The sequence below is a fragment of the Alligator mississippiensis genome, chromosome 1 (assembly GCF_030867095.1).
Source record: "Alligator mississippiensis isolate rAllMis1 chromosome 1, rAllMis1, whole genome shotgun sequence".
NCBI lineage: Eukaryota > Metazoa > Chordata > Crocodylia > Alligatoridae > Alligator > Alligator mississippiensis.
In genome coordinates this window covers 265,926,357-265,946,335 of record NC_081824.1, presented here as the reverse complement: position 1 = coordinate 265,946,335, position 19,979 = coordinate 265,926,357, and the positions used below count along the sequence as shown (strand labels likewise).

At 42.6% G+C, this 19,979-nt stretch overlaps 1 protein-coding gene across 3 annotated transcripts in view; it reads right to left on the bottom strand.

The window, feature by feature from the left end:
- Window positions 1-19,979, bottom strand: part of EPHA6 (EPH receptor A6) — a 978,007-nt gene that overhangs the window by 234,093 nt on the left and 723,935 nt on the right. For all 3 annotated transcript variants that reach the window (XM_019476566.2, XM_059720587.1, XM_059720588.1), the window contains one exon: window positions 4,252-4,360. In XM_019476566.2, coding sequence (XP_019332111.1) covers window positions 4,252-4,360 — 109 coding nt within the window. The remainder of the gene's footprint in view (window positions 1-4,251; window positions 4,361-19,979) is intronic.

The window sequence follows — 19,979 nt, the reverse complement described above, 5'->3', positions numbered from 1 at the left end:
AAATTAAATTGTTTCCTTTCTTAATTATTGTGTAAGCTCCTCCTCAAAAGGAGTAAGTTTGAGGGTTATTTCCTGGCTGTACAGCCACACTCTTTCTCCCTCTCCCTCTCCCTCTCCAAATGGGTTCATAATTCTTTTTTTCCATGGTATCCTGTGCCTGACACACTTGTTTCAATCTCAAATATTATTTAATTTTCTCAAATGCTGTCCTTCAGGTCACAGATAGAAGGGTGCATTGCATCCCCCACCCATGAAGTTGAAAACAGCTTTGCAAGTTCTTGCTCCCTAAGCATAATGTCAAAGGGAAGCATGAATTTGCAGTGTCTACAAATAATTTTTAAGGAGCTAAAAGGATAGATTAGTGTTATATGCAAAGATTACAAAGATGTGTCTTTCTCTTCCAGTCTTGTTGATCTTCACTGAGTAAGATACTAAACATGGAATCAGTGGTGTTATTTCTGTATTCACAGAGTGAACTATACTGGTCCCTATCTTGATTATCTGGAGTTGTTGGCAAAAATCAGATAATAACTGTGATTCAAATCCCTTTCTTTGACTCCTGCAGGTGCATCTTGGTGGGCTGAAGTGCAACACTGCATGTTCAATCAGTGCATGTGTAGCTCTCTCTGTCCTTTTATCATTTAGTGGCTGTGATTTGATACACTTTGAAAAAGTGTCATCCTACCAGCAAGTGACAATTTCTAGCTGGTGTTTTTGGTAATATATCTTTCAAATATATCTGTGTCCAGGACTTAGAAAGTTAATAGATTTTCCCCAAAGAAGTTTGGCTTCTTTTTGTTGGCATTCTTCTTGCATGACAAATAAGACAAAAAAGTACCTGGTATATATCATCTGTAGCCATGACCAGTCAAAAAAATCTACCAAATACTTAGCACAATGTCTTTTCATAATCCAAGTAGCCTCCTGCTTCATTATCATGCTGATGATTTAGTAGTGTTCTATGAAAGCTTGCCGCCAAAACAGGTCTGTTACCTTCATATATGTGCAAGCTTGTAACCAGATCAGTGAGTAATGGTTCTTGATTGGCATAAAAACTTCCTAGTGTGAGTCTCCTTTAGCAGATCCATTGGCACACAAAAAGTAACTCAGGGTCCTTGGACTGATCCTGCCTGATGTCACAAGCTCAGTCTCTTCCTAGAGCTCTCACTCGACTGAAAACCTCTGCAGCCATATTTTGGACACATTTTGACTCCAGGTGACTTAGTCTACAGACCATTCAAGATCCATTCAAGGGACAATACACAATTCACATCACACATTCTATACCCAGTGCAAACAGATAACAGGTCTTTGGGGCCTCCATAATAGCCAGACAATCTAGTTATATAGCCATAGACTTGGTTTTCCTCATGTATTCTGTGACCTCCCAAACCTATCTGCTCATGCTCTGCTTGTGCTCATCAAATTGTTCAAATGCAAAGCCAACAACAGCTACAATGGATGGGGTAGACCCAGGAATTTAGGCACAACATGTTTTATAAGTCTTTGCCTCAGTGACTCAAATACATTTTGATGTTACCCTCAGCCTAGACACAGTTTTTTTGCCCTTTAAATTTTTGCACCAGTCTCCTGTAGAAGCCATAGAGACCTACAAACTCCTGCACCTCCTCCAGATTTGTAGAGACTTTACAGTCCTTATTGTCTATCTTCATTGCCTGCATGTCCTAACAAGATGCTGCCTCCTTAAAAAGTTCTAGAGTCCTTTCCACAGCTACAAAATGTTTCTTGGAAATAAAGAAATCAGTTATGTGAAGATGCTTTTAAGTTCTTGAAACTTAGGTTAGATATTTATTACCCTCTAAAATGTCCTTGGTGCATTTAAGTGTCCAAAAGACATTCTACAGAATTGAAACAATCCATAGAATGTCACAAAGGCAGTTTTCCCTTTATCCTCAGGTATCATTTTTATCTAATAGTATCCAGATACCAAAAAATATATATTAGAAAGCTTTGTTCCTGACACATTATCCACAGTGTCTGTCACATGAGGAAATGAGTGGCTATCTTGAACAGTCTGTGGATTAAGACTCCTGGAATCAACATTCATTCTCAGGTCTCCACTGTGTTTTTTACAATAATAACTGAGGATGTCAAAAGATTATATAGACAGTTCAATCAGGCCATCCTCCAGCATGCAGGTTTGCTTCTCTTACACCACTGCCTAACATGCCATGGGAATTTGATGTTGGGTTCTGCATCACAGAAACATTCCCTGGTTTCAGTATGATTTGATGTGACCCCTAATCCTAATTTTTCCAAGATCATCATTATTCTTGAATAAGACACTAGCACACAAAATAGCAGTGATTGCTTCCTCTGTTTGGCTTCTATAAATAATTTTGTCAACACCCTAACTTTATTACTGAGTTGTTTTACAGCTCTTTCTAGCTGGCTTTGAAACATCAGCTACATTGAACTCTGTGGTCTGATTTTTCCCCTAGCTGCACCTTTTTGTTACATTCATTGCTACTACCCAGAACTTGCTCTTTGGTTCAGTTTGAACCAGAGTTACGCTAAACAGCCATCCTGACAGGATATTTCTCACTTCAAACACTCCTATTAGGCTTGCTGTATCAGTCCTTTATCTATAGAGGTGTTATTGCATCATGACCTGGTTTCAACACAGCTTGTTTTGAACTGCTGCAGGAAGGAATTGATTTCTGTCGGCCATAAGGCACTAAGAATTTCTCCTTAGGGTCCAACTTCCTTCTATCCACATCCAGCAGAAGTATCTGGCTATTAGTAAGGACCAAGTCTGTTACATTAACAGTACAGAAGTCATGTCATACCCTTGGAGGAAAACCCATCTGGTATAATCTGGTCCACAGTTATATCCAATATGTGAGTTTCCTTCGCCAGCAAATTATGAATTTCCCTGCTGAAGTATTTATGAATTTAATTTTCACATAGGATTTTCTTAGGTTTTTCCACAGGGATGCCTTTTCTATAGGACCCTCTATGAACTACTTATCCACAAACCAGCAAATTTAACAGTTTCTGCTTCAGGTGAATCACCTCCCAACTGGGGTAGCACAAATAAAGCCCTACCAAACAGGCTTCTCTGATCATAAAAATACCTTATTTACTTGATTCCAAGAGGAGGTTTTTCCTGCACTTCAACTTGGGGGAAAAAAACCTGCTCATTTTGCATTTGACTACAAGCTGAGGGGAAGAGGGAGGGGAAGCAAACAAAACAAATCCTTCTCTGTATTATGAAGAAGGAAATGGTATGAGAGAATCATAGTAATATGAGAACTGGGTAAGTCCTTATAGGTCATCTAGTGAATCCTCCTGCCAACATAGCAATGTTCTCTTCAGTAAATTTAGTATGGCTATGTTCCCTTTCATTTTAAAAATCCCAAGCAAACAAAGCTCTCACCATTTCCCTCAGGGAGTCTATTCTAGAGCCTAATAGATATCACTGCCTGGAGATGTTTCCAAATGTTTTTATACTCTGTTTAATTTCATATTACTCTTAAATTACATGGCCTTTAACCATGCTCTCAATCCCATGCTTAGACCAGGAAGGCCAGGATTCTACCAGTAAACTGAAATGAATAGATAAAGAAGGTAGAAAACAACCAAACACTGCACATGAGAAAAGACTTCAATCTGCACCATTTCTTTTCATATGTTCAATCTCTGTATTTGCTGTTGTCCAGGTATTACTTTTTCAAAGTTTTATACAGATGAAAATAAATCAAAGTAAGTCACTAAAATGGCTGCATATAGCAAGACAGGTTGCCTACCCCATGCATTCAAAAAACAGGAGTCAGCTGCCACTCGCACAAATTGTGTGATTTGCTTAAAACCATGAGATTTAAAATGCATAATATATTATGGGTTCTTTTAATTTTCTTCTTGTTTCTGAGTCTTTAAGGAGCAGCTGGGTTATGTTTTCAAGTTTTTTTCTCTGCAACCAGGAAGGTGAGAAATTTACTTAAAATAGAAAGACAACAACAATGAAAGCTTAGCTTTTTTACAGAATCAAGTGCCTCCATGAAGCTAAGCTTATGAAGCTATAAGAAAAACTCCAAATATCATGGGACTCACAATAGCATTGTGAGAGTTGATGATACTGAATAAAGATGACATTCATAACACTACAGCTGTTCTTCACAAGGTCCTATTACTAAACAAACCATGCATTACTTTTACTAATAATGAATATGAACCCTCTCTTTGGGATGAATCACCTTGGGTAAATTAGTATAGCAAAGTTTTAATTACCTCCCAGTGATTAGGAAGAACAGAGTGAGGATGACCAGGAGAGTGAATCCACCAACAGCAGCAGTGGCAATTACAAGAATCTGCCCCTGCTCCGCAGCTATATCAGAAGCTGAAACAGAAACACAAAGAAAAGGGGTTAAAGTTTCAACATCTGGGATTCATAAAGAATGGATCATAATGCCTTACCAGTAGAATGTCCCAAATATTCTATGAGCACTGGGATTTCTTCAGTGATTAGTTGGGGGAGTCAGTGGAATTTGCCTGGGAAGTGATGGGGTAGAAGGTTCTTTGTGAAGTTATTTCCTTGCTCCACTGCTGATGGAGGTAGATGGTTTTGACAATTAGGGAAGTATAGTAGCAGCTGGTGTTGGTTCATGTATGGTAAACCCATTGTCCTGCGTCTTACTCTGCCTTGAACCTTCTGACCTTGCTTGCCGAAGCTTACAAATTACACAGTTAAAATGGCTGGTATTTCTAGGCCCTGGAATTCTCTGCTCATAATTAGTGTAAAATTGTAGCTAATTATATAATTAAAATAGAGCTGGATTTTCAGATTAACACTGTACATACTTTTAGGACATGTAATCATTGACCGAAACAGCATGTACACCACATGTACAGCCTCATGCGGGGTGCACACACAGACACAGACACAGACACAGACACATATGAGCAGCTGCAGCCTGCACGCAACCAGGAACACAGCCCAGCATGTAGAGCAGAGCCCTGTAGGTAAGTCTGTGGAGAGAAGGGGCAGGGGACAGATTGAGGCTCCCACGGTGAGAGATGGAGTGGGGCAGGGGCTGGGGTGAATGGAGCCCTGGGTTCTGGACAGGTCCAGGGATAGGATGGAGCTGCAGGAGGCTTGTCCAGGGGCATGGGAGGTGGTGTGGCTCCCCATCGCCATGCACACCCCCAGAGGAGGCATGGGGGGCCCATGTCCCCCAGATTTGTGTGCAGAGCCTGGAGGAGGCATGGGGAACACAAGCCCCCTGGATCTATGCATGGCGTGGAGGCAGGCTTCCTGTTGTGTGCTGGGGCTCTGCGCACTGTTGCCTTTGCCCCAGGAGCTGAGCAATGCCACGTTGTGCCTCCCGTGGCTAGGTGGGCAGGAGACATGCAGCATGGCCAATGTGCAGCTCCTGGGGCAAAGGCAGCATGGCGCAGAGCCCTCACCTGCAGCGGGTAGCCCACCTCTACCTCATGCACAAATATGGGGGGCATGTGCCCCCCATGCTTTCTCCGGGGTGCATGCAGTGGTAGGGAACTGTTCCCCCCCACCCCCATGAGTCCCTGGATGAGCTGCCTGTGGCCCTATCCCATGATCCACCTTGGCCCCAGGGCCCCATTCACCCCATCCCCTGCTGCTGCCCCACTCCCTCCCTCACCATGGGGGCCTCAATCTGACCCCCCATCCCTCCCTCATGACCCTTCCCTCCACATGCTTACCTGTTGGGTGCTGTGTGTTTGTGTGTCTGCCCCTCACTCCCAAGCCACAGCACCCCCAGCCCTGCTGCTGCCCATCACTCCTGACCAACAGTACCCTGCATCCTGCCAGGACATGTGGGGACTCCCCTCCCTGGGTTGAAAAGCCTACACACACACACCCACAGTCCCCCACACTTTCACAAATTCCCCCCCGCCAACTCACCCCACACCCATCCCTAACCATACAAAGTACCTGCCTAATTTTGCCTAATTTTGAGGGTTTTCTATACATAGTTTTGAGTTTTTAGCTGTGCAATTAAAATTACAATTAATTGCAACTAATTTTTTTAATTGTACAACTAATCTTGATCAAATTTTTCAATAGTTTGACAGGAATAAATAAATAAATATAGTTGGGCCGGTTCTACATCTAGTAGTAAGCACGTGCTATCGGATCATAAGAAAGAAGGGCTGGAAGGGACCTCACAAGGTCTTATTGTCCAGCCTCCTGCTCAAGACAGGATTGTCTCTAACTAAGCCACCTGAGTCAAGAATCTGTGTAACCTTCTCTAGAAAACTTTTAAGGATGGAGATCCCACAATTCCTCTAGGTAGCCTGTTCCAACAGTTGACCACTTGCAGAGTCAGAAAATTTCCCCAAAAATACAACCTAAGTTTTCTCTACTGCAGCTTGAGTCTGTTGCTCCTAGTCCTGTCTCTTAAGGCCACAGAGAAAAGCCCATTTCCATCTACTCGACAATCATCTTTATGTTATTTAAAGACTAGTATCTAATTGTCCCTCACACTTTTCCTGTGTGGACCCTAGTTTTTTCAGCCTTTCCGTAAGTCATGCTTTCTGGGCCTTGAATGCCTCTAAAGTAAATTGCACAAAACTATGGTGTGAACACCCAGCCTTTGATTTAAAAGATCCCCTCTATGGTGGTAAAATAAGACATTGTAAAAAAATGTTAATGATTTATGTTCTTCCCAAAAACAAACAAACAAACAAACAAACAAACAAACTCATGAGCCAGAAGTAGAATATAAATGTTTTGGCAAACCAATGCCTTTCAAGATGTTTTAAAATACATATATTTAAGATCATAAATAGTCTGTAGTCTATGGCTATATGATTCACTGTCACTGCTTCTGTGGTAATAGAGCTTGTAGTTTGGAGATGCTCCCTTACTTAGACTTTAGAGGTTGGGAATTAGGAGATGGTCCCTCAGTTAAGCTACTTAGTTAAGGACTTCTTACATCTTAGACTGTAAGTGACACAAATGTAAATTGCCTTAGTGAAACAGTCACACCTTAAGGTGAAAAACTATCTTTGATTGTTCTTTATCTGCACAGCTATGACTTGCTACTAGAGGCTTGGTGAGCAGGGGCAGGATTGGAACCCATGTAAAATGTTTCTTAGGCAGCTCTAGTTCAGTCAGAAACCCAGACAGGGGTGGTGTGGGGTGAGCACCAGAGAAAAAGGGATTGGACTCCTAGAAGTTCAGGTAGTGCCCAGCTGGTTGGCAGCCTGGGCGAGGTTGTTGTGGGGTGGCAAGCTCAGGAGAAAAAAAGGACTGGTTAGGTGAGGATTGGGTTTGAGCTTCAAGTAGCCTGATCCTTTTTTTTTCTCCAAAGCTCACCCCCTATGTCACCCCTGTCTAAGCTATGGGCCAGCCAGGCACTGTCTGAGTTCTAAGGAGGCTGACCGTTTTTTTCTCACGATCTTGTCACCTCTACTGCCAGGGGGAGCAGAGAGCTATTCCAGGTGGTGGTGGGACACACCACGTCCACTGCGTACTCCAGGCTGTGGAGCTTGTTCTGCCCAATGTGCCGGGGGTGAGGTGCCATGCCTGGCCCCACTGCACTTGGTGTCCCCGTTCACCCTGATTCAGGAGGGGCCACTGCACCCTGGGATGCTGGAAGACTTCAGCTTGGGTGTAATTGCTACAGGGAGTGGCCACACCTTAATGGAACAGGAGCAAAATTAGATAGATTATAGATAACTCTGCCCTGGAATAGTGTAACTTTAAGATGAATAACGAGTGCTTTAAACTACTTAAAAAATGTTAATGTGCAGGCAATCTGTGGATTAAGAGCTCTAGAAACTGCCTAAATTTACCATGTAAGAAGGCCCTAGAATCAGATAAAGGGTCTGACAACGTTGCCTACTGTTAGTTCTTCTCATTCACTGTATGCTTGTATTTATTGAATCTGGCAATCACAACATCCAGTAAATTACTGTGCAGTAAACTGAAATAGGCTGGCATCTACATGAGCAGGCATTAAAGTGCATTAATGCTGTGGTTGGACTAACTTGGGACTAAAGTTCCCCATAAGTAAGTTTGCATAATTGTCCATTGTCCAAAAAGCACAATATTCAGCTATTTCATAGGCACCAGATGATTCAAACCTAGGTATATCACCTAGGATTCTCAGAGGAGAAACTTGGTATACTATATTCTGTTAATACTTTGCGAAACCCATACACTGAACATAAATTGTCTGAAGCCTCATAAAAATGCTGTTACAAATAGAAAGCATTTGGACTCTAAATAACATTTGAGAGTGACTTAGTAATAATATGAGTGGGTTCTGTAACAGTATTCAAATCTAATAAAACAACAGTAATTTATGCCCAATTTTCAATAAAAACAATTTATTAAATTTCTGGCATTAGGTTTCTGTCTATATAATTTAATGGAGATGTGTGCTGGCAGTAAATTATACTATTACGTTCAGTTTCTGTCGTCATAAGCTGTTCAAAGACAAGTTAAGTACATACATCTTCCAATAAAAGATGTACTGAAACCTTTTATCAAATACAAACTAAATAGCTAATATCCCAAATAGCAGCTAGTCATATTATAGTAATAATTTTTTGACTTTGCATCACATTATATTCCATAGTGTCACATTTACTTGGAAAAGTACAATGTAACAAAAAGTGATGTGACACAAGTAACAATGCAAATAATAATAATAATCCAGGCCTTCAATTCAAATGTTAACACCATCTCTGAACTGCCGGGGGCCTTGCTAAACTGCTTCAGAGGCTGTTAAAGCCAGAGACATTTTAAAGTTGTAAAAGGAGAAAGATGTTAAATGAGCGTAAATTGCCATTATCTGAAGCAGGGATGAGAAGGACACTCTACAGCTTTCTCAAGATGAATTTAATAGAAAAAAGACATGATGAAGCAATGAGCTCAGCAGGTGCAGGCAGAAAATGATCCAGTGGTTCAGACAGACTAACTACCTGTTCATGAATATTTTTAATATGCACTCATTGTTAAATGGACAATCTGGAGATCTCTTTCCTGAGAATTAAAGTTCTGGATACAGGTAAAGGATAGAATTTAAGCCAATAACAACTAGTTTCATGCTACAAATGAGGATAAGAATGAAAATTCAGATGAGTAGAAGTCAGGCTTTGTAAAACATGTCTGTTAATGAAGCTGCTATTTCTTGATTTTTTGGTTAAAATGAAGTGAAATATATCATTTCAATAACATGCATTACATTTTAGAGACTATCCAGAATATATGGGAGGATGAACATAACAACTGATTTTGTCTAAACTTTTTTTCTGTCTTCAGTAATTATGATTAGCTGAGATTGTACAACCTTAGAAAATGATTGTTCTGTTCCACTTCTTTTCTCTACCATAATCACAGATATAGCAAGAGTCCAATATCTTAGGATATTTTTTTCAACTAGCCACATCAAAGGGGTTTGAAACCTGTGTCATCCTTATGACCTTAATTTACTTGTCAGAAAAAAATATCAAATGACAGACAAGTATAATTGAAAAATGTGGATTTGTAAAAAAATGACAGAGAGGTAGGTAAGGCAAAGTGATGGGAATACTTATTTTTGCTTGAAATGATCCTTGTAGAAATCAATAAAAGCATACTGCAATGAACACTACATGTGCACATGCACACGTACAGGGTGAAAACTCCTAGGAAATATAGGTTATGCCTTGGGTGTACAGTAATAAAGCAAATGAAATTTTAAGTATTTTTATTAAATCAGAGGTGTATCTAAGTGTTTTGCTGTCCATAGCAAACTTCAGAATATATCACCTATTCCTTTTCATTTCCCCCATTTTCTAGTACTTTTTATCCATCAGTATTTAGGTATTATGTTTTCTATTAAGTCATAATAGCTTTAAGACGTATGTTTCTCTTACACATGTTCTTCTGTTCCCCCTTACTCTCTTCCAGCTTTTCTCCATCTTCACTTTTTTTCAATCAGCTATGAGCCTTGGTCTATGTTCCCTTTTATTTCTCTTCAGATATATTTTTTTCATAGTGTATTGCACAAAAACTATATTAAAAAACATTATTAAGGTTGCAAAGTTAAGCACTCAGAAGTTAGGAGACTTTAGAATTAAGGAAGCCTGTGCAATATTACCTTCCTCCTTTTCCTGTATGCATTATGGGACCTACTCAAGTTACAATTTTGTGGATTTCATAGAAATCACAAAATCCACAACCCCCCCCCCAAAAAAAACCCAAAAACAAACCCCAACCAACCAAACAAAAAAACTTACTAAAAATAACATGCTGGCTTCTCAGTAGGAGCCAGCAGCCTCCCAGAGTATGGGGGAAGGTAGAAGCTGCTGGCTCAAAGGGGAGCAGTCAAGATGGTGGCTATTCCTGCCACTTGACACCGATTGGCTGAAGGGGGTGCCCATTGGATGGCCCGGCCCCTCTCAGCCAATCAGCGGTGAGGGATGGGGCTGCATGACAGGCAGCACACTTGGCCAATCAGTGAAGGGGGTGGGGCTATATGATGGACAGCCTTCTTGACCAATCAGTGGTGAGGGGCAAGGCCACTGCCCCCCCCCCCAGCCAATTAGAGGCATGGAGGATCTCCAGCATGATAAGCCAGTGAAAATGGTTGCTGGCCTTGCAACCTGACTGTGAAAACAGCCACCTGCATCCTGGATTTTGCTAGGTTGCTAATCATGATGCAGTATTTTATGACATGATCACATACTGTTTTTATACACGACGCCTGCCTCCTTCATTGTGCAGGATGTATAGTGGTAACTAAATGAATAGCTATTCAGTATTTATTTTTTCCCCATTGTTTAATGTGTTGGCATATATCTTATTTACTGCATGGTATTCACATCTTGTGGATGGCAGGTTTACTCATTTCCTCATGGGCTTTCTCATGGTGCTCAATGCTATAGTATCTGACTACTTCACCAACAGCCCTTACCCTCCCAATCAGCAGGACACTTGCAGATAAGCCCATTGGGGTCGGGTTTCTGATTTTTCCATCCTTAAAGGAGTAATACAGATTCATCCCTGAGCCATCAAGAGGAGGTCTCTTCCTCCTTAAAGCACTTTCCTCCCATGATCAAGTGATATATAAGGCTGCTCTAACACCTGAAATGCACAATTTGATCCCTGGGCTTTTGCTTGGGAGAAGCTGTCTGTGGCCTGAGTTTTGGTCTAGTTGAGCTGACTTCTGGCATTGTACTGTTTTGTCTATTGGTGCATTTTGTGCCCTCTGTTCATCTGCCCAGCTAGTGCAGTTTGACATACAAAATAAATTATAAAAACTGAATTGTGTTGGGCCTCAACAATGGGTTAGGGAAGGGAAGTTTCTTTCCTCACCCCAGCAGACAGTCAGCCCTGGGTATCATTCCCCCTGTGACATACCACAGCTGAAAACTATGGGCACTTTTACACATGCTCCGGGGGGAGGGGAGCAGCTCTGAGAGCTCCAGGATAGTGCCTGCAGTTGGAAGCATAGACACCTCTGTTGTGATAGAAACTGTGACTTGTTTTTGTACTTCTTCAAATACTGAACTTAAAAAAAATCAGTACTTTTATTCAACTTGTTAAAAGAAGTATCCACTCTGCAGTAACACCACCAGTATGACACCTGTTCTTTTCATATTAAATCCTAGCCTGTAATATTCTTCAACAACGGGGAAAGAGACATTGGATATAATTACTCCACTGTTGTCTAGCTACTCCATGTGGCTAAAGATTATTTTAAGTCATAATAGCCCTTTTATTATTTTAATGTTTGGTAAAATTTTCAAAAGCTGTTCAATTCTATTTTGAGGAGGCATTTGGGAGCCTAAATTTCCATGAAGTTCACTGGGGCACCTAAAATACTTATGTGCTTTTGAAAATATTGCCTGCCATCTGTTTTGTGTGTGTGACACAACAGAAGTGAACTGAACCTAAGCTTTAAGGAATGTTAAAGGTGCGTAGGTTTTTCTTTAAAAAGTTAAACATTCAAACATGGGGTGTAGGGGGGGATGGGGGGAGGGGGGGCTGGGAACCATCTTGCCAGCTCAATTATGTCTCTTAACTACATGCTTTAGTTATTTCCACTTGACATCTATCAGCAACGAACCTTCCAGAAGACTGAAAGATGGGAAAGTGACAGAAAGACAGCTAGACAGATAAAAGTGAGCATCTGTAAGATAGATAAGTGCAAACTGTGGGAACTGGAGCTCTAACAGACAAGAATTGTCTGTCAGCAGTCTAGATGGTTTCAAAAGGTATTAAAAATAACAGCACTGAAAAACCAGTAAAGAAAGAAAGTGCTACAATATAATAAAATCGCCTTTAATTTTCTAGGAGCTTCCTAGTTCTGATGCTGCCTTGGATGGATTCTGATTGGGAAGAAGGGGAAATGTATGGGTGTAGCAGTCTTAAAAAGAGTTTACAAGGGAAAAATAATTTGACCAGTGAATTTTTTACCCTAAAGTACATAATGGAAAAATTGTGTCTAAATGTTACCAAAGTATGGTGGCTTCCTAGCTTTTGGTTGAATGCAGGGCACACACATGGTTTATGAAATATGAACCAACCTCCAGCAGTTATCCAATGTAAATAAAGGCAGCAAAAAGTCCTTCAGACAGAAGAAAAATACCATAGAGACACTGGGTGAAGTAACTGATGAACAAATAGTAAATGGTATAGAAGAAAAAAACAGGGAAGTCTTTAAGAATATCTGAGAATCAGTGTGGTCCACTGAATCACTTGTAATTGCACAAGGGACCAGTTAAGGAAAATAAGGATATTGCTCAAAAACTAAATTACTTCTTTATTTCAGTCTTCATTGCAGTGCTTGTTGGGGAGAGACACTCCCTAGATCAGTTCCTTTCTGGTAGTAAAAATAAGAACATTTTCAGAGATTGAGCTGTCAAAAGAAAAGGTGCTTGAGAAACTTGATAATTTAAAAAGCAATAAGTCACTGGGGCCCAGATGGTATACCTGTATGAGTTTTGAAGCAACTAAAGTGTGAAGTGGGTGAGCTGCTAACGAAAACATATAATCTCTCATTAAAACAATTACTGTTCCAGAGGGTTGGAAGGCAACAGATGTTGCACCTATATTTTAAAAAGGCTCCAGAGCGATGGGAAAGATGGATCAGTCAGCCTTACATGAATACCTGGCAAACTGGTTGAAACAACAAGTAAAAAATTGGAAAACAGCACAGCGTCAAAGCAGTACAGTTTCGGTAAAGGAAAAACCATGTCTTACTAATCTCTTAGACTTCCTTGTATGTCTATAAGTAGGGGGTGGAGAAGTAGCTGACTAATTTATTTAGACTTTTAAAAGACCTTTGACAAGATCAAGCACAAGAAGAGAAAGAAAATAAAACAGTTGTGAGGTGAAGGACACAGTATTGTCATGGATCCAAAACTGGCTAGGAGACAAAACAAAGAATAGGAAATGTCATCGCTGCAAAAAGTTAACAATAGGCTTCCTCAAGGTCTAGTGGTGCTGTTCAATATATTTATTAATGGTCTGAAAAAGTGAGTGGTGAGGTAGAAGAATCTGCAGGTGAACACTTCTCTGCCAGACTGGCTGACCTGCTCCATTGGGTTTTAAACTAAACCCGCTGGGGGATGGGTAGACTACAGCCACTGCTGGCCCACTGAGCAACCCTTGCAAAGCCAGCAATACAAGGCATGTAAGGGAGCCCACCCCTGACCCAGCTCTGGTACAATTTGTGGGCAAGGCAAGAGATCCCAAGGGGACTCTTGCCTGCCTGTACACAAATGCCAGGAGCTTGGGGAATAAGCAGGAGGAACTCATCCTCCTGCTTAACACAAATAATTATGACGTCATAGGGATAACAGAGACCTGGTGGGACTCCACCCATGACTGGACCACAGGTATAGATGGCTATACCCTGTACAGGAGAGATCAAGTAGATAAAAGGGGCGGGGGTGTAGCTCTCTATGTTAAGGAAAGCTACACGTCCCTGCAAGCTGATCTTGGAGACCAGGGTAGATGACTGGAGACCCTCTGGGTTAAAATCTGTGGGGAACACAGCACAGGGGACACAATGGTGGGAGTCTACTACAGACCTCCCACCCAAAGTCCTGAGCTTGACCAGGAGTTTGCCTGGGAACTGGCTGAGGCCGCATGCTCCAGGACTATGGTTGTCATGGGTGACTTCAACTACCCAGACATCTCATGGGAGGATCACTCAGCAAAATCCGAGCAGTTGCAAAGCTTCCTATCATGCATGGACGACCTCTACTTGACCCAAGAAGTCTATGGGCCAATGAGAGGTATAGCGCTGCTCGACCTGGAACTGGCAAGTGGGCACGACCTAATCAGTGACCTAGTGATCAATGGGAAGCTGGGTGACAGCGACCATGAGCTGATCATCTTCACCATCTGCCATAAAGCTGGCAAGTCAGTCAGCAACACTGAAGTCCTTGACTTCAGGAAAGCTGACTTTGACAAGCTCAGGAGGCTTGTCAGTGAGGCCCTAAGGGACCACAACCCCAGAGGGAGGGGAGTTCAGGAACAGTGGTTGCTCCTCAAGGGAGCGATCCTCAATGCACAAGCTAATTCTGTTCCATTTCGGAGGAAAGGCAGCAAGGGGGCACAACAGTCCCCCCTGGCTCTCCAGGGATCTAGCAGACATCCTGAGGCTAAAAAGAAAGGCCTACAAAGGATGGAGGGCAGCATTCACCTCCAAGGAGGTATATTCTGCACTGGTCCGGTCCTGCAGGGAGCAAACCAGGAAAGCCAAGGCTGCAATGGAACTCCAACTAGCTTTGAGTATCAAGGACAATAAAAAGTCCTTTTTCAGATATGTGGGGAGCTGGAGGAAAAGCAAGGGCAACATTGGACTCCTGCTAAACCAGATGGGACATCTGACAACTGATGCCCAGGAAAAAGCCAACCTATTAAATGGGTACTTTGCATTGGTCTTTCACCAGTCCCATGGGACACCCATGCCCACTACGGGACAGGGAGGCCTGGGTGAGGATGATTCCCTGCCCTCCATCAATGCTGACCTCATGAAGGCACCTTTAGAGGCTGGATACCTTCAAGTCAGCTGGCCCTGACAATCTACACCCCAGGGTACTCAAGGAGCTGGCGAGCATCATAGCCCAGCCTCTGGCATAAATCTTTGAGAACTCCTGGTACTCTGGTGAAGTGCCCAAAAACTTGAAGAAGGCCAATGTGGTGCCTATCTTCAAGAAAGGGAGGAAAGTGGATCCGGCAAACTATATATAAATCCGCACAAATTATGCCAAGGGGAAACCAGCATGGGTTCGTAGCAGACAGATCGTGCCTGACTAATCTAGTTTCTTTTTATGACCAGGTTACAAAATGCCTGGACGCAGGAGTAGGGGTGGGTGTCGTATACTTAGACTTCAGGAAGACCTTCGATACGGTATCCCACCCCATACTGGTGAACAAGTTAAGAGGCTGTGACTTGGATGACTACACAGTCCGGTGGGTGGCGAATTGGCTAGAGGGTTGCACCCAGAGAGTCATAGTGGATGGGGCAGTTTCGACCTGGAAGGGTGTGGGCAGTGGGGTCCCGCAGGGCTTGGTCCTTGGACTGATACTCTTCAATGTCTTCATCAGTGACTTGGACAAGGGAGTGAAGTGTACTCTGTCCAAGTTTGCGGATGACACAAAACTGTGGGGAGAAGTGGACATGTTGGGGGGCAGGGAACAGCTACAAGCAGACCTGGACAGGTTGGACAAGTGGGCAGAAAACAACAGAATGAAATTCAACAAGGAGAAGTGCAAAGTGCTGCACCTAGGGAGGAAAAATGTCCAGTATACCTACTGCCTAGGAAATGACCTGCTTGGTGGCATGGAAGCGGAAAGGGATCTTGGAGTCCTAGTGGACTCCAAGATGAACATGAGCCGGCAGTGTGACGAAGCCATCAGAAAAGCCAATGGCACTTTATCGTGCATCAGCAGATGCATGACGAATAGGTCCAGGGAGGTGATACTTCCCCTCTATCGGGCGCTGGTCAGACCGCAGTTGGAGTACTGCGTGCAATTCTGGGCGCCGCACTTCAAGAGAGATGTGAATAACCTGGAGAGGGTCCAGAGAAGGGCCACTCATATGGTTAAGGGCTTGCAGGCCAAGCCCTACGAGGAGAGACTAGAGAACCTGGACCTTTTTAGCCTCCTCATGAGAAGGTTGAGAGGCGACCTTGTGGCTGCCTATAAGTTCATCACGGGGGCACAGAAGGGAATTGGTGAGTATTTATTCACCAAAGCGCCCCCGGGGGTTACAAGAAATAATGGCCACAAGCTAGCAGAGAGCAGATTTAGACTGGACATTAGGAAGAACTTCTTCACAGTTCGAGTGGCCAAGGTCTGGAATGGGCTCCCAAGGGAGGTGGTGCTTTCCCCTACCCTGGGGGTCTTCAAGAGGAGGTTAGATAGGCATCTAGCTGGGGTCATCTGAACCCAGCACTCTTTCCTGCCTATGCAAGGGGTTGGACTCAATCTATTGAGATCCCTTCCGACCCTAACATCTATGAATCTATGAATCTACAGGCCCATCAGCCTGCCGTCTATCCCAGGGAAGGTCTTAGAAAAGTTTATTAAAGAGGCTATCCTTAATGAACTGGCTGACGCCAATATCCTGAGGGATAGCCAGCATGGGTTTGTTGTGGGTAGGTCTTTCTTGACCAATTTCATTTCCTTTTATGACCAGGTGACCTATCACCTGGACAAGGGAGAAGAGATTCATGTCATATATTTTGACTTCAAAAAAGCCTTTGAGCTTATATCCCATGATCATCTCTTAGCAAAACTGGCCAACTGTGGCCTTGGTTCCACCATGATCCACTGGCTGGGAAATTGGCTCTGTGGTCGGACCCAGAGGGTGGTAATAGACGGAAGTCAATCATCATGGTGCCCTGTGACCAGTGGGGTCCCCTAAGGCTCTGTCCTTGGACCCATATTGTTCAAAATCTTCATTAATGATGTGGACGTTGGAGTCAGAAGTGGATTGGCCAAGTTTGGTGATGACACCAAACTTGGGAGCAAAGCATCCACACCTGAAGACAGGAGAGCGATCCAGGCTGACCTGGACAGGCTCAGCAAATGGGCGGATAAGAACCTGATTGTGTTTAACACTGAAAAATGTAAGGTCCTCCACCTTGGGAGGAAAAACCTGCAGCATCCCTCGCCAAGGCCAAGTACAAGGGGAGAATGACATCCTGAGATTTGCTTGAGAAGCATCTATGGATGCAAGCCAGCATTTTGGTCGCTTTACTAGCCGCAGCATCGCATTGCAGGCTCATGTTCATCTTGTGGTGAATGATGACCCCCAAGTCTCTTTGTTCCATAGTGCTAGCCAGTGTAGCACTGCCGAGCCTATAGGGATGATGCAGGTTTTTGCTGCAGGGATGCTGCCCAGTTTTGGGCTCCTCAATTCAAAAAGGATGTGGAAAAGCTTGAGAGAGTCCAGTGAAGAGCTACGCGCATGATCAGAGGTCAGGAAAACAGACCTTATGATGACAGACTGAAAGCTATGGGGCTCTCTAGCCTGGAAAAGCACAGGCTCAGGGGTGATCTGATGGCCACCTATAAGTTTATCAGGGGTGACCACCAGTATCTGGGGGAATGTTTGTTTACCAGAGCGACCCTAGCGATGACAAGGTTGAACGTTTATAAACTCCTGCAAGACCATTTCAGGCTGGATATAAGGAAGAACTTCTTTACTGTACAAGCCCTCAAGGTGTGGAATAGCCTGCCATTGGAGGTGGTTCAAGCACCTATATTGAACACCTTCAAGAGAAATTTGGATGTTTATCTTGCTGGGATCCTATGACCCCAGCTGACTTCCTGCCCCTCGGGCAGGGGGCTGGACTCGATGATCTTCCGAGGTCCCTTCCAGCCCTAATGTCTATGAAATCTATGAAACACTATTTTGGATAGTCAAGATCAGAAAGAACTATGAGAGATGTCGAAGGTACCTAAACAAACAAAGTGAATGAGCAGAATTGATTCTGTTTCACAGCCATCATACCAAAATGATTTTGGCATTGTTGGAACTGCAGATTACAAGCAAGCTAGTAGAAATCATAATGAGCCACCTTCACAGATTCCCCACAGAAAGCCCAAGTCAAAGTCACGCAGGATTTAAGTGGCAGAACAAAGAGTGGAACGTGGGCTCCCCAGATTTCAGGCTGACACCTTACAACTAGGTGATCCACCCTCTCTGCCAAAGGGTGATACAATGATAATGAAGTGCTGTGTTGATAAATACAAAGTAATGCATATAGAAGGAAAAAACTTTAAACTCTCTGTACACTGTACTAGTTTCAAATTAAATACATGAGCATGGGTGCCTGGATGACACTGTGGACAGCTCAATGAAAGCCTCTGCTCAGTGTACGTCTCTAGTCACAAAAAGAAAGAAGGTATTAGGAGACAAAAGGAATACCTTTATATAAATTAAAACTAGAGCCTCATCTGGAATACTATATGCAATCCTGGCCTGCCCATTTCAAAAGGGTATTGTACAATTGTTGGGGGAGAGGGTGGTTCAAGGGGGGTATTGAGACTTCTCAAGGACCTGGGAAAACTCTTATGGGAGGAATAACTGACAAGTGTGACATTGCTTATCTTAGAAATGGGATGAATATGAGGGTACAGTGTAAATTTGTACAATATAATCAGTGGTCTAGAGAAAGTGGATTTGAACCTTCCGTTCCCCATTCTCATAAAACAAGAGCAGGTGGCATTCAATTAAAAATTAAAAGGTGACAAATTCAAAACCAGTAAGAGGAGATCCTTTCTCAAACCATGTGTAATAAGACTATGAAACTCACCGTGACAGAAGATTTTGAGGCCAACCATTTTGCCAGATTCAAAAAGTAATTAGACTTTTTGGCTATGAAGAATAGCCAGAGTTATGAGAGATCACAGTAAATACAATGTTTGAAGGTACATTAAACCTCATGCATTAGCGTTTAAGAAAACCTCTATCTCTTGATTAGGATGGAAACTACACCTTCTTCTGAGGCATCTGATGCTGGTCATTGTGGGACACAGGGTGCTGAACTAGAAAGCACTTGGGTCTGATTCAGTACAGCAATTCCCATACTCCTATCAACTATGGTAAAGATTTTTCCTTCAGCTAGAAGCCTCAATTAAACACTGTTATAACTGTGGGCATTCTGGAGAAAGTCTATAAGTATTTCTGAGAATCCCAGGGCTGGATTCATAGTTTGAGGGTCAGATTTAAAACAAGTAGTTACCACAATTCAGACAAGTGGTTTTGTGAAACCAAAACCATTCACTGTTTTCCCTCATTTCTATCTGAAACTGATTTGTACCAGCATCAAAACCTTGATGGAAGAAGGAACGTGTCCTAAACTTATGAGCTTTGGAGAAAATAGAACTCAAGGTCCAGAATTCTGATTCTGATATTGCAAATTCTGGTCATCTTGATTTGGTAATGGAAAAATTAGGAATATTCTGCAAAACTTTTAGGACTATCAAAACTTAGGAGGGAAATGGAGTTCAATAGATCTGGCAATATGAATAATACCATCAGACTTGCTGAAGGTGAAGAAATGAAAATTTTTGTTCTTTTAATCATCAGCAAGGCTCAACCTGCATTAACAAGTCTGTCTAATCCTCAAGTCGATAAAATATTAATTCAGCTATATAAAGTTATTTTCTATTTTTCCTACCTCCTACATGAAGCGTGGCTCTTGGCTTCATATCTTGTGACTTTACTCCAGGGCTACTAACTCCTAATAGGAATGAAGTTATGAATGCCTTGCCTCTGTGGCACTGGAAAAGTAAACAACATACTTCTGATTGGGAGTCCTTTCCTGCAATGATACTCTTGACCAGCTAAAAGGAACTGGGGTTGTGATACAGCAACATCCTTTACCCTTCACAAGATGGACATGCATGACTGTACACCCGTACAGTGTACAGGATACACTGTAGGTAGAATCCTGCACAAGGATCATGAAAAACTGGTTTCTATCCTGACTCCATAAGTAGCCTGCTGGATAGCTGT